This window comes from Amblyomma maculatum, chromosome 7 (assembly GCF_055883805.1).
Source record: "Amblyomma maculatum isolate TAMU_Amacu chromosome 7, ASM5588380v1, whole genome shotgun sequence".
Classification (NCBI taxonomy): domain Eukaryota; kingdom Metazoa; phylum Arthropoda; class Arachnida; order Ixodida; family Ixodidae; genus Amblyomma; species Amblyomma maculatum.
The window spans coordinates 34,932,941-34,947,159 of NC_139350.1; the positions used below are offsets into that span (position 1 = coordinate 34,932,941).

At 46.9% G+C, this 14,219-nt stretch overlaps 1 protein-coding gene across 1 annotated transcript; it reads left to right on the top strand.

Annotated features, from left to right (window-relative positions):
* The first annotated feature begins 10,959 nt into the window (after positions 1 to 10,959).
* Positions 10,960 to 13,668, top strand: LOC146182962 (uncharacterized). Its single transcript, XM_084608309.1, has 3 exons — positions 10,960 to 10,993; positions 12,017 to 12,746; positions 13,473 to 13,668. The coding sequence occupies exons 1-3, from the start codon at positions 10,960 to 10,962 to the stop codon at positions 13,666 to 13,668; spliced, it is 960 nt and encodes a 319-aa protein (XP_084464435.1).
* The last annotated feature ends 551 nt before the right edge of the window (positions 13,669 to 14,219 follow it).

The following is a 14,219-nucleotide window of genomic DNA, read 5'->3' on the forward strand; positions in this document are numbered from 1 at the left end:
GATGTAATGCTTTGCTTTCTTTAATCTTTATTCAAGAGTTACCCCGCACTGCCCGAAGGCGTTATAGCAGGCGTTATAGCCTCATTGGCAGTGTGTTTCAGACTTCAAGGAATGTTTGGAGCGCATTGTCAAGGGCACAGGGGTCAGAGCCGGTTTTATGTCATTTGATGTCTTGTGCAAACCCCAGCCAATATGCCCCCAGGTCATCTAACATCTTTTCGTTGTATTTACTGTTTTTGGGTGTCCACTGGGTGCTACTTTAAAGTGTGACTCTCTATCCCGACATGGTGTCGCACACGCTACGCTATCTTGTAGATACTGTTGTTTACAGAGCGCGAAGGTTCATGCTAAAGCAGTATGCAGTACTCAAATAGCCTGAATAACTACAAATGCATTGCGCTTAGTAGCAGACGATCAATTGTGTGTTTACACACATGATGGTGCATATAGATACCAAACTCAGTGGCAGCTGTGGATATCATCTGTACAGTCTACTATAGGGCCTGGTTCTCGTTCATCCCATTTGCACGGCATTATGAAATGATTTTGTTATGCGATGCTGTCTAGCGTGTATAATTTGTGCTACAATAATAGGAGGCATATTTAGTCCATGCGGCAGCTTGTCAGACTACACGAAAAGCTTGCATGCTTCGCCTAACACACAGCAAACGGTGAGTCGTTAGGGCAGTTGTCTGCCTTTGGATTTGTATTTTAATCGAAGCATCTTAATAATAACTTCCTTTGAAATGTCGCATGCTTTGTCACATTTTTATCTTATTGAAATTCTTAGCTAATCATTTTGTACCTGCGTGGCCCCTGTGAAAGCATAAATGTATTTCGAAAAGGTTTGCCTACATGTGCTTTGATGGGCCGAGCTTGCGACTCCCACTACCATGCATTTCATGGAGTTTTAAAAATACTCCATCTGTGAAGTGATGTTTCACATTTTCACAGTCTGTTGTAAGCTCTTCATAGCTTTATTCAGCAAGAGACGACTTTGTAAGCTCACTGAGAAATAGAACACTGCTTTGAAAACTTGTCACCGTATATTCCCATGGGCGCTAATACTGTCCTTCACCCTGTCAGTGCGTCGTTCTCAAGCACCTCCTTTGTAAATACTTTGTTGGTCCGTGATGCCGTGACATGATCGAGTGACACTTACAAATCCGTGCTCGGCCATAGTCTGTGCCACCTAGCACCTGCTGAGGCATCCTGAAAAGTCGGAGGTTGAGACTTCAGACACACCTCCAGATTTGATCGGTGTCGTGAAGTTGTGCATTACTATAATAAGGTAACAGGTTTGAAATGAAAATGGTCATCAAATTTCACACCCAGCCATAGACGCCTACTTATCAGGTGTGTGAACAAAGTGGTGGCATTCAGTGCTAGTTGATGCCTTTATATTGAATTTTGTGTCATTTCTTCATGGCTGTGTTTGTGGACTCATATATGCCTGCCTGCATACAGCCAGATAAATGCGTCATGTGGATGCTGGTTTGAAATCTCCTGGACGGGTTCTAGAGGTGGCAGCAAGTGTGCAATGAAGATAGATCGAAATTTGTGGTTCCAGCTTGTGAGGACACTTGCCTCCAGGCATTGAGTGAATTTTGACGGATGCTACATTTTCGCTTTTAGTGCTATCACATTAAAAGAAGGCTAGAGTTGAACTATACACTGGGCATTAACCCTTTGCAGCGTGAAGAGGGAAGTTTCACCCACTGAGTTTGCTTTCAGTGTCGCCAGACAGGCAAGGGAAAAAATTACATCCCAGTTTGTATGATGCTGCCAGCTCATGAATGAAAGGAAAAGTATTCATATTCCTTGGGGTTGCAGTTGACGTGTGAAAGGACAAGAGCAGTTTCAGTTAGCACTGCACAAAGTTTGGCACTGAGGAGTTTTGACCTGGATGCAGTCGATCAGCTCTGCTTCTCTGACATGTCTTAGAGTTAAGGTTATTCACTTCCTGTTTTTGACATCAGCAATCTACACAACAGAAAAAAGATATGTGATGTATTCAGCAGCAGTGTCGACCTATTTTATGAATGCATGAGAACTGGTTTACGCCAACTTGCATATGGTTTTGATTTTTGCTGGGCTGCACCAGGTAATTGATGGGAACGCATTGAAGCAGCGAAAAAAAGAGGTGGTGTACAGTTCAGTCCATAAGACGCTATAAACACCCCTCACACTGGTCATAAAAAAGAAAAAAAAAAGACACTGGGTGCTGCGCTATGTGGAAGGCAACATGTGCTAATTGCGAGTGTGAAACATATGCCATGTCCTACTAGTGATGCAGTATTTTGCACCTTTTCTAAAAGAAAAGCAATGATTTCAATGCACAGGAATGCTAAGGCTCAAAGATCCTAGACAGCATTTCAGCCACAGCAGATATTGGCTTTTTTCTTAACCTACACCAGCTGCACAAGTGTAGCTGTTGTGGCTGTAGGAAGAAGGAAAAGAAAATGCACGGACCTGCTACTGGCTCTGTTGCTGAGCCACCTCCGCTGCCTCGTGCAAACAAAAGAGAGAAAGAGATTGAGAGAAAAATAAGGAGAGAAAGGCGCGCGCCGCAACAGCTGTCTTCCACCACCTAAGTGGTGGCGGGTGCAATGACGGCCTACAATTAACAGATGAAAATTCGGTGGCTGCCTAGCCCCCGCCGCAAGCGGCGTTGACCTACCTTCCCAGCACCGTAGAGCCAGGAACTGCCACCCTTCACCACCTCATCCCCAATCCCGCGTTAGGGGATGAGGTGGAGAAGGGTGGCTGTTCCTGGTCCAGCCTGGCCCTACGGGGCTGAGCCAGGAACAAGGCCATTGGAGGTATATTGGAGTTTTGTAACACTTATGTAGCTGGTGTATATTAAAATATAGGCCTTTGTGATCCCCAAAAGTTTGCTGGAAGTCATGTTCCATTTTTTTCGTGGGACAGCTTTCAATGTCTGCTCAGGGTACATGGCAAATAAATAATGCTGAAATCTAGGGTTGACACCCTGAGAACAGTGCTACGTGCAGTTGGTCGCCATAAAGAGCCGTCCATAAACCGGCCCCTAGATATTAGCCACACGAGCATTCTAGCCGTCGCGCCATCCTTCGGCATTGTCAGAAGTACGACGAGCATGGCAATCTGCTCTGGTGCCTGCAAAACTTGAGATATGCTATGGTAACGCAACTGAACGCAGTTTGAAACGTCACTGAGAGCAGGGCGATCTGCTGAGTTGCACTGCAGATGACGCAAATCGGCAACACAGCAACCGTTACTTCATAGCGCGCCCCTGCATGTTGACAAAAGCAATCACCGCGAATGTGACACAACGAAAAGCAGAAAACAGTCCCGTTAACATCAACATCATTGCACTGCTGGCGCCACTTGTGACCATTTTTTAGTCTAGTCCATCGCTAGTCAGCCATGGTATAATATTCTAGTTCACTGTAGTATAGCCATGGTTATCCATTAGCGCCATTAGGCATAGTACAGGAGGTCGTCTTGTCACGCTGAGGAAGAGCCGGGGAACTAGACTGAAATTTGACATGCATATATCTCAAGTTCCTGACAACCTGACGCCAGGTCTGCTGCCGAGATATCAAAGTCTCACTATGCCCCGTATAGCGCGTTTCGCAGGCCGTACACCGCATCTTGGAATGTGGATCATGAGGACACCCACTGTCATACGTTCTTCAGATCGTGCATACAGGGACTTTCGCCAAGTTCAGGCCTTCCACCGTGGTTCAGGCTCACTCGACGAGCTACGACTCCCTGTTGCTACGAAAGCCGCGCGCGTGACTAACTTTTGCGACCCAGCTGTTCCAAGATCGCCGTTGCCAGCCGAGGTGTGTGTGCGGGGCGCTTTTGGGTGTCAAGCACGAAGAGCCGACAAGCGCACAATGTACGTGGAGTACCCCCGTCCATGCTCTGCAGCACAGCGCTGTGGTGGACTTGTGCGAGATCGATCTCGATCCTGCTCTCACGGTCGGGACCAACCACGAGCCCTAACGACGGGAATTCCGGAGGCAACTGGCGCACGTCGTGCAGCTTCCGCTCGTTGTTAGTTCACGCGACGTTACGTTCGATACCATCCAGCCAGCAACATTCCTCTGGTGGATCTCCTGCTGGAGACTGACGCACTGTTCTTCGTGCCTTCGAAGAAGTGGAATAAGTGCCGTGTTTCTGTATGGGCTGTCCTGACGATACAGTTCCTATCCGGGCATGGTGGTCTACATGGCCTATTCCGTGACCCTAGGAAGTTGTTGCAGAGTCAGCGAGAACTCGCAACATATTTACGGTATTTGACATTCCAAAGATATTTGTTTGCACGCACGAAAGTTGTTTCTTTTTCGGCGTTGATGTTGGACATTACATGCAATTTAAGCGATATGTCAAAGTATGTGGTCATTGCAGAAGTTCTGGGGGTTTTCGAGTAAGGAACTTTCCAATACTTTTTCTTATTAACTGTCTCGGGAGAAGGGAGGGATTGCACAATTTCTTTGTCACTCCTGTAGACACGCCAGTGTCACAGACCAGCTGTTTAATTAGTGACATAGATGCCATAAAACACGAACCAAGAGTAATCGGAAGCATTTGGTTCATTCATAGAAAGTTTAATGAAAACTAGATTGAGTATGTGGTCGGCATCCTTATTTCAGAGTGCACTAGGAGTCACTGCCGCCTAGTCACTAGCCTATAACTCAGTGGATGAGATTGGGCTGATTTTGTACACCATTGCTATACAGTGTTTCTTTCTACTGCTCAAACGACGCGATGCTTTTAAACTGTTTCATACACTAGTCAATGCTGCCGAATGTACGGAAGTCATCATCATCATCATCAGCCTGATTATACCCACTGCAGGGCGAAGGCCTCTCCCATATTTCTCCACTTAACCCGGTTCTGTGCTAGCTGCATCCACTTGACCCCTGCGAACTTCTTAATCTCATCCGCCCACCTAACTTTCTGCCGCCGCCTGCTACGCTTTCCTTCCCTTGGAATCCAGTTTGTTACCCTCAGCGACCATCGGCTATCCTCTCTTCGCACTACATGTCCTGCCCATGTCCATTTCTTCTTAATTTCCACTAGAATGTCGGTAACTTGAGTTATTTCTCTCACCCAATCTGCACGCTTCCTATCTCTTAATGTTACCCCTACCATTTTTCGTTCCATAGCCCTCTGGGTTGTCCTCAACTTAAGTAGAACTCTCTTGGTTAGCCTCCACGTTTCAGCCCCATAGGTGAGTACAGGCAAGACGCAACTGTTGTATACTTTCCTCTTGAGCGATACCGGTAAGCTGCTAGTCATAATCTGCGAGTGCTTGCCAAATGCGCCCCATCCCAATCTTATTCTTCTTGTTATTTCCTTTTCATGGTCTGGATCTGCGGTTACTACCTGTCCTAAGTAGACATATTCGCCTACTACTTCCAGTATTTCACTACCTAATGTAAACTGCTGTTCCTTCCCGAGGCTGTTGAACATTACCTTAGTCTTCTGCATATTGATTTTCAAGCCTACCTTTCTACTTTTTCTGTCTAGGTCATCAATCATTATTTGCAGTTCATCCCCCGAGTTGCTTAGCAAAGCAATGTCATCAGCAAATCGCAGATTACTGAGGTATTCTCCATCTACCCTTATCCCTAACTGCTCCCATTCCAAGTCTCTGAATACTTCCTCTAAACAAGCTGTGAATAGTACTGGGGAGATTGTGTCTCCTTGCCTAACACCTTTCTTTATGGGAATTTTGTTACTTTCTTTATGCAGAACTATGGTTGCTGTGCAGTCAATATATATATCTTCCAGCACTTTCACGTACGGCTCGTCTACCCCCTGATTTCGCAATGCCTGCATCACCGCCGAGGTTTCAACTGAGTCAAATGCTTTTTCGTAATCAATGAATGCTATGTATAAGGGCTGGTTATATTCCGAGCATTTTTCTATCACCTGATTGATGGTATGGATATGATCGATAGTAGAGTAGCGTTTCCGAAACCCTGCTTGATCCTTTGCTTGATTGCAGTCTAAGGTTGTACTGATTCTATTAGCGATTACCTTAGTAAATACCTTATACGTAACAGACAGTAAGCTGATTGGTCTGTAATTTTTAAGGTCCTTAGAGTCCCCTTTCTTGTGAATGAGGATAATGTTTGCATTCTTCCATGGTTCCGGTACCGTCGATGACACCAGGCACTGCGTATACAGGGTGGCCAGTTTTTCTAGCACGATATCCCCCCCGTCCTTCAGCAAATCTGTAGTTATCTGATCCTCTTCAGCTGATTTCCCCCTTTTCATAGTTTCTAGTGCTTTCTTGACCTCGTCCTTCGTCACTGGTGGAACGTCTGACTGTTTTTGCCTACCGCCAATCTCATTACGGTCCTGACTACTTTGGCTACTGTAGAGATCTGTATAGAACTCCTCGGCTACTTTGACTATCTTGTCCATATTAGTGATGACGTTGCCCGCCTTGTCCCTTATCGCATACATCTGGTTTTTACCTATGCCCAATTTCTTCTTTACTGCTTTAAGGCTTCCCCCGTTCTTTACAGCATGCTCAATTTTCTCCATGTTATACTTCCTTATATCGGCCACTTTGCGCTTATTGATTAGCTTTGATATCTCGGCCAATTCGATCTGGTCTGTTGGATTGGAAGCTTTCATACTCTGGCGTTTCTTAATCAAATCTTTCGTCTCCTTAGACAGCTTACCGGTATCCTCTCTAACTATCCTACCGCCTACTTCTACAGCGCACTCAGTAATGATATCTCTGAAATTATTGTTCCTTGCCTCTAGGGTAATATCACTATCCTCAGTTAGAGCTGAATACCTATTCTGTAGCGAGATCCTGAACTCTTCTGCCCTCCCCCTCACCGCTAATTCGTTGATGGGTTTCTTTCTTACTAATCTGTTGCGTTCCTTCTTCAGATTTAGGCTAATTCGGGACCTCACCATCCTGTGGTCACTGCATTGCACTTTCCCGATTACCTCTACATCCTGCACAATGGCGGGGGTTGAACACATTATGAAGTCGATTTCATTTTTAGTCTCTCCGTTAGGACTTTTCCATGTCCATTTCCGGTTTTTCCGTTTGCTGAAGAAGGTATTCATGATTCGTAAGTTATTGCGCTCTGCAAACTCAGCTAGTAACTCCCCCCTGCTATTCCTAGAGCCAATACCATAGTCACCTACTGCCTTGTCTCCTGCCTGTTTTTTCCCTACCTTGGCATTGAAGTCGCCCATTAGTACAGTATAGTGCGTCTTTACTTTTCGCATTGCCGATTCTACATCTTCATAGAAGCTTTCAACTGCCTGGTCATCATAACTACATGTAGGTGCATAGGCCTGTACAACCCTCAGTGTATACCGCTTATTAAGCCTAATTACGATGCCAGCAGCCCTCTCATTAATACTATAGAATTCATCTATATTACCCGCTATATACTTATTGACAAGGTAACCTACTCCTAGTTGTCGCCTCTCTGGTAAACCTCGATAACACAGTACATGCCCATCCTTCAGTACAGTGTATGCCTCATTCGGCCTCCTAACCTCACTAAGCCCTATATGACATCCCATTTCATGCCCTCTAGTTCCTCTAACAGCACTGCTAAACTAGCTTCACTAGCTAGGGTTCTAGCATTAAACGTTGCCAGGGTCAGTTTCCAATGGCGGCCTGTCCAGCGGAGCCAGGCTTTCTTAGCACCCCCTGCTGCGTCACAGGTCTGACCGCCGCCGTGGTCAGTTGTTCCGCAGTCGCTGGTGACTGAGGGCCGGGGTTTTATGGAACTTATCATAGGAGGTTGTGGCCAATTACTGCACCAGGGTGGCCAACTCCTGTTCTGGTGAGGGAGTGCGTTGCCGGAGGTGTTCATCGGCATCAGGTCGCACCCCAAACCTGTTTATGCAATTCCATCGACACGCGGATTTTTTTTTGTTCCGGTGGAGAATTGCGCGGCACCGGGATTTGAACCCCAGTCCTCTTGCATGCGAGGCGGATGTTCTACCGCTACGCCACCGCTGCACTTGTACGGAAGTAGTCCGCCACAAAAAGAATGGGGGGTTTAAGCACGGCTTGAAACTAGTGATGTAGCAGAAGCTATGAGTGTTGCAGCTATGGCCCCTGTGATACCGCCTTTTCAACCCGTGGTATTTTTTCGTAATTTTTTTAAAGTTACGTTTCGGGGAAAGGAAGGCACAACATACTTCTGGAAGGACACCACAGAATGGTGGACACATGTTCCTGGTTTGTTCAAGGTCACATTTGCATACTTTTTCTTGCACATTTTAAAATGGTTTACAAGAAAGGAGTTAGGTGCAGTATCTGGCGGACCCATAAACCTCGACGTGAGGGAAGGGAGGAAGGTGAGGGTGAAATATGTCCCCTTGTAGAAGGCTTCAGAATAAGTTTAGCCATATGAGGGCCTTTGATGTGTGCTGGCATCATACTGACCATGGATGCCTCCATGGAAACAGCTGCTGGCAGTCAGGTTCGCATTCGGGTTCTCTGGTATAGTAGTTGGGCACCTCTACCACTGCACCGCCGCGGCGGGCACTGCCTCTCCGTTTATTTCAGGCTTTGGAAAAGAAAGGCACAATATACTTTTGGATGGACATCCCGAAATCGTGGGCAATTAATGAGGCCAAGGTAAGTTTTATTACTTTCTCACTTTTGTAGTTTACATCTTTTGAAGCTGATTAAGCATGCAATAGCAAGTGTGGCATGGTTCGAGTGGTATGAAACTATAAATTATATTTCAGGAAAGAACGAACGTAAGATAGGGCAAATGTGCAGCGTAATGCATAAGCATCCAATAACAGTTGCTCTACCATGCAGCTTACATTGAAGGCAAAACCACTTATCACACACAGACAAGGTATTTAGCATAGCCCTTGGCTGATACATAGTGTTTCCACAATCACTGAAGCCACACTTTCTACTATATGCTTTCACTTGGGGTTGTCAAATGAATATTATCTTTGAATGTTTAATATTTAGAGCGGGGTTCTGCTACAACTCCAGCATCACGATCAATTTGCAATGAGCAGGAAATATGTTGCTTTGAGCAACATATTGAGCAACATATGTTGCTTTGACCAACATAGCAACAATATGTTGCAATGAGCAGGAAATATATAATGGGGCTTTAATGAATAAAATTATGAAGTACGGTATTTATAAACATGGTTAAGCACAATACTGAGCTCCAGGGAAGCTAATTCGGCAGTCTAACAGTTTGTGAACTAACTAGAGCTACTGCCTGAATTATTATTTTTTCTTCCTCCCAGTGTCAACCTTACAGGATGGTAATGTCTCGAATCAGTCTAGATTTCAAGAGGGAATGGAACAGAGTAGGGAGGAGTCCATCAATGAGCTAGCAGTGAGAAGCAAGTGTGAAGAATTTAGGATCTCACAGAATAGATATTCAGATTTGAGAGGAAGATGACCCTATAGTTTAGATGCAATGAACGACACCTTCAGAGACATCATTACTGAGTGCGTGGGAGAAGTGGCTGGTAGGATAATTAGAGTGTACTGGTATATTATCAATGCAGATGAAAGATTTGATTAACAGATGCCATAGTATGAAAACCTCCAACCCACCAGGAAAGATAGAGCTGCCAGAGCTATCAAAGGTAATAGGCACAGTGTGTCGAACATAAAGAGGTGTCATGGAGAAAATTGAGCGTGCTCTAAAGCACAATGGTAGCCGTGAAGCGGTGAAAAAAATTAGGCAGAGGCAAAAAAAGTGCTGTAAAGAAGAAGTACCGATTAAGCGGGCAGTTCGTCGAGAAAAAGAAAGTGGATTTGAGAACTAGCTGGCTACAAGTTAAGCCACCTCTGCTCCGGTCTTGCTCACTACCAGTGCCCGGTACTAGTGTCTAGATCCCCGCTTAACACTTGGTGGAGGTCGCGGGATTTATCTTCAATTCCGAATTCCGACCTCAATGACTGACTGCAGCACTAACACCACCGGTCACGCTCCCTCAGCCCCTTCTATTCCATGCTCCGGGGTGCTTCGACAGCGGGGCCCGCCGGTCTTCAGCGGTACCGACGATCAGGACGAGGAGAGGAGGAGGACTGGATTTCATTGTATGAACGCGTAAGCACCCACAATAAGTGGGATGACGTCTCGAAGCTTAGCAACGCCATCGTCTACCTAACACAAGTCGCAAAGCTGTGGTTCGCAAATCACGAGGCTGAGATTCCAACTTGGGCCTCGTTAAAATCTCGTTTTGTGGATGTCTTCGGTCGCCCTGCTGTCCGCAAGATTCGCGCGGAGCACCGTTTGCGCGAGCGGATGCAACAGGCAGGAGAAACCTTCTCTAGCTACATCGAAGACGTTTTAGATTTGTGCCATCATGTAAATACATCGATGACTGAAGCCGACAATATTCGCCACATCATGATGGGCATCCACGAAGGCGCATTCAACATTCTCATGGCCAAAGAGCCCCGCACTGTAAGTGAAGTCACGATGTGCCAAAGCTACGACAACCTTCGTCGGCAACGCATCGTCCCTCGACAACCTGAAGGCACGATCGCGGCTATGTCTGATGCTACTGTCAGCTCCACACTTAATTATCCAAGAAATCAAGGGCTTCGTACGGGAAGAAGTTGCCCGGAAATTATCGCTATAATTTCAAACGTTCCGCAATCCAGCTCACACCTGGCTCCGAACATACCCCAGGTTATCCAGGAACAAGTTGCCGAAGCACCTCCGCACCCTCGATAACCAACTCTGCAGCCGCTCCACTCACAGCTCCGCTCATTCATGCCGACGCTGTCCCGATGCCCGGACCCACTCACACCACTGTCTTATGCTGAGGTTGCCGCAAGATCACTCCCTCCTACGCCTTTTCCGTCGTACGGTTCTCCTCAGCGGGCATTTTTCACTCAGCGCCATGCGCCACCTATTCTATGCCCTTGGCGCACATCTGACAACCGGCCGATTTGCCTTGCATCTGGTCTCCCTGGCCATGTTGCACGCCTATGCCGCCGTCGTCCGGCCCCGTACGTTTTCGATCAGAGCCCGGTCACCTACGCGCAGTCGCCGTCCCCTCTCCGTGCGCCTCCTCAGCCCTCGTCCCACTTTGACCACTTCTCGCATGACGACCGCTCAATCTCTCCGCGCCGTCGCTCGCCGTCGCCGATGCGTCGTCGTTCTACCTCGCTAATGCCGGGAAACCACTAGACGCAGTTCCACAGGCAAGAACTGCGCTTTCGTCGAACAGTGAAAGTCCTGCTTCGCCACCGAACAATTAAATCTAACTTACCATTGAAAATGTTTGTACTTTTGCACTTTGTAGATACTGGTGCTGCAGTGTCGGTTATTGACGTTAGACGGTGTCGCTTGCTACGAAAAGTTGTTTTGCCGTATTTTGGGGTTTCTTTGCGCACCACCACTGATCAGCACATATCGAACCACGTGCTCGGTACCTGCACGGCTCGAGTCACCATTCAGGACATTCTCTACGTCATCATTTTTATTGTTCTCCGTTACTGCTCTCATGACATTATATTAGGGTTGGACTTCTTGTGTCGCAGTCACGTCGTAATTCACAGCGCTCGTTCCGAAGTAGAGCTTTCTCCTCTGTGCACCGTTCCAATCGCCGCTAACGTTCTTGGGGAAGCCAAATGCCACGTTGCGGATGCTACTGATTTTCCGTCTTTATCTGCTGCGATTGTGCCTATAAACTGCCTCTCTTCATGACTGTACAGTGCTCTTCACCCCATCTTCCCTTTTCGTCTTGCGACGCTGTCTTTCCCTACACTGCGCCGTTTAGTGTACAAAGCGGTCGCATCAGCCATTAGTAACGATTAGTTGTATCCACTTGTAGTGTTTGTAATTGGCATCTAGCCGAATGTTACCACTCTGTTGGCCACGATGGAATAAAAACATGGCGGCTCAACTATCAGGCTCGCTTCATCAGTGTCTTGCCCAATCTAATCAATCGGACCCCATCACAGTCTCCGGGAACACTAAGATGGTATCAGAAGTGCTCTTTTATCTCATGTGAGTACCACTACATCAAGAGTCACTCCGTCCAATCAACCATCAGCGGCTACCGGCAATCGTAGCCACGGCACATGTGCTCCCTGCCTTCCCAAGGTTTGACCTGCGCGCTACCGACGACAACAATATTGGTCACGAATGGACGAAGTGGATAGGAAGGTTCGAAAACTTTCTTTTAGCTTGTGATATCTCGGCAGATGCACGCAAAAAAGCGCCCCTCCTGCACTACGTCGGGGAAGAAGTCTACGATCGCTCGCTCCCCGAGAGTGCTGCGCAAGGTGCGACGGCTACAAGCACGACCCAAACCACGCATAGTACATCGACGCCAGAATACGATGCCGCTCGAGTGAAACTGAATGCATATTTTGCTCCGCGAGTGAACTCAACATTTGCTATCTATAAATTTCGTCAAGCACAGCAAAACGTTGGTGAGTCACTGGACGCCTTCCAGGCGCGCCTCGGGCAGCTTTCTCGCCATTGTAATTTCGAAAACGTCGACTCTGAAGTCAAGAACCAAATCATTCTCGCCACGACGTCGTCTCGCCTCCGAAAGTATGCCATGCTTCATTCCCTCACGTTACCGGACTTACTTAAACAAGGAACAATGCTCGAGGATGTCGAACGGGATATGTCCGAAATCGAAAAGCACGTCGATAACAATGCGGCGGTGTTTGCAGTACACAAGGAAGGACAACACCATGAACGACAGATGCCACGGCAGGCCTACACACCGCAGCGACCACGAGTCTCGTCAGCAGATTGTCGCAACTGTGGCGGCAAGTGGCCTCACCAAGGTGGTCGATCCAGTTGTGCTGCATGGGGCAAGACTTGCAAAGCATGTAACAAGGTTGGTCATTTTGCACGATTCTGTCGCTCAACCAGGAAAAAAGTACACGCAGTGGACTGTGACAATGACTCAGACACACAGCCTGCAGTAAGAAGAGTTCAAGTACTAGAGAGCCTGCAGCCACCTGTGATACCAGTCCAAGCAGCGACGAGTACGTTTTTGTTGCCATGACTTCCCCTCAAGCAAGTTCATCTCTAAAGGCTATTGTCACTGTAAACAATGTGCCAGTCACTTTCGTAATTGACACGGGTGCTACAGTGTCAATTGTTGGCGAAAATGACTTCAAGGGCTGTCGCCTAAATGTGAATCTCCAAGAGACATCCATCAGTGTTCGCATACAAATCAACGTCTCACTTGAACTTTTGGGCAAAGTCTGTTACAATGAGATACAAAGATAAGTGCATTGAAGAAGACATTTTGTCATTCCAGGAAACTGCACCACTCTTAAGCTTCACAGCAGCAACCAATCTGGGGCTTGTCCAGATCATGTACCAAGTTTCTGACAATCCAGGTGACAAGTCAGTCGTGGAAGCATTCCCCAAATTGTTTAGTGGAGTTGTAAAACTAAAAAACCAGCACATCCACCTTTTTGTGAATGACTCAGTCCCACCTGTTGCACAACCACACAGACGTATTCCGTTTGCCTTACGTGATGCCACAGAAAAAGAACTTGAACGTCTCCTGTCAGAAGACATCATAGAGCCAGCCATCGGACCTCCACCATGGGTGTCCCCTGTGGTTATTGTGCCCAAACCACATCAGCCTGATGAAATTCGAATCTGCATTGATATGCGTGTTCTGAACAGTGCCATTCAACGTGAATGACATTTGTGTCCGACATTGGATGACATCATTGTTGCCTTAAATGGAGCAACAGTATTCTCCAACCTTGACCTGAAGAATGGATATCACCTGTTGGAACTTGACACTTCTTCAAGGAAGTTCACAACTTTCTCGACACATGTTGGCTTGTTTCACTACAAACGTCTCAACTTCGGCATTAGCAGTGCGGCTGAAATCTTTCAAAACACCATCCACCAAGTGCTCAATGGCATCCTCAATGTCCTGAATGTTAGTGATGACATCCTTGTTTTTGAACAAACAAAACCGGAGCATGACGCCTCATTGAAAGCAGTTCTGCAGCGACTCCAAGAAGCTGGACTGACACTCAACGGAAAAAAGTGTCACTTTCATCAACGAGAACTGAACTTCTTTGGACTTATTTTCTCAGCTGATGGCATTCGTCCTGATCCCAAGAAGATAGCAGCCTTCCTACAAATCAAAACACCAGAGTCACCGCAAGAAGTAAAGAGCCTGCTAGGCATGATCAACTATTCAGGCAGATTCCTGAGACATCTAGCCGACCTCACACAGCC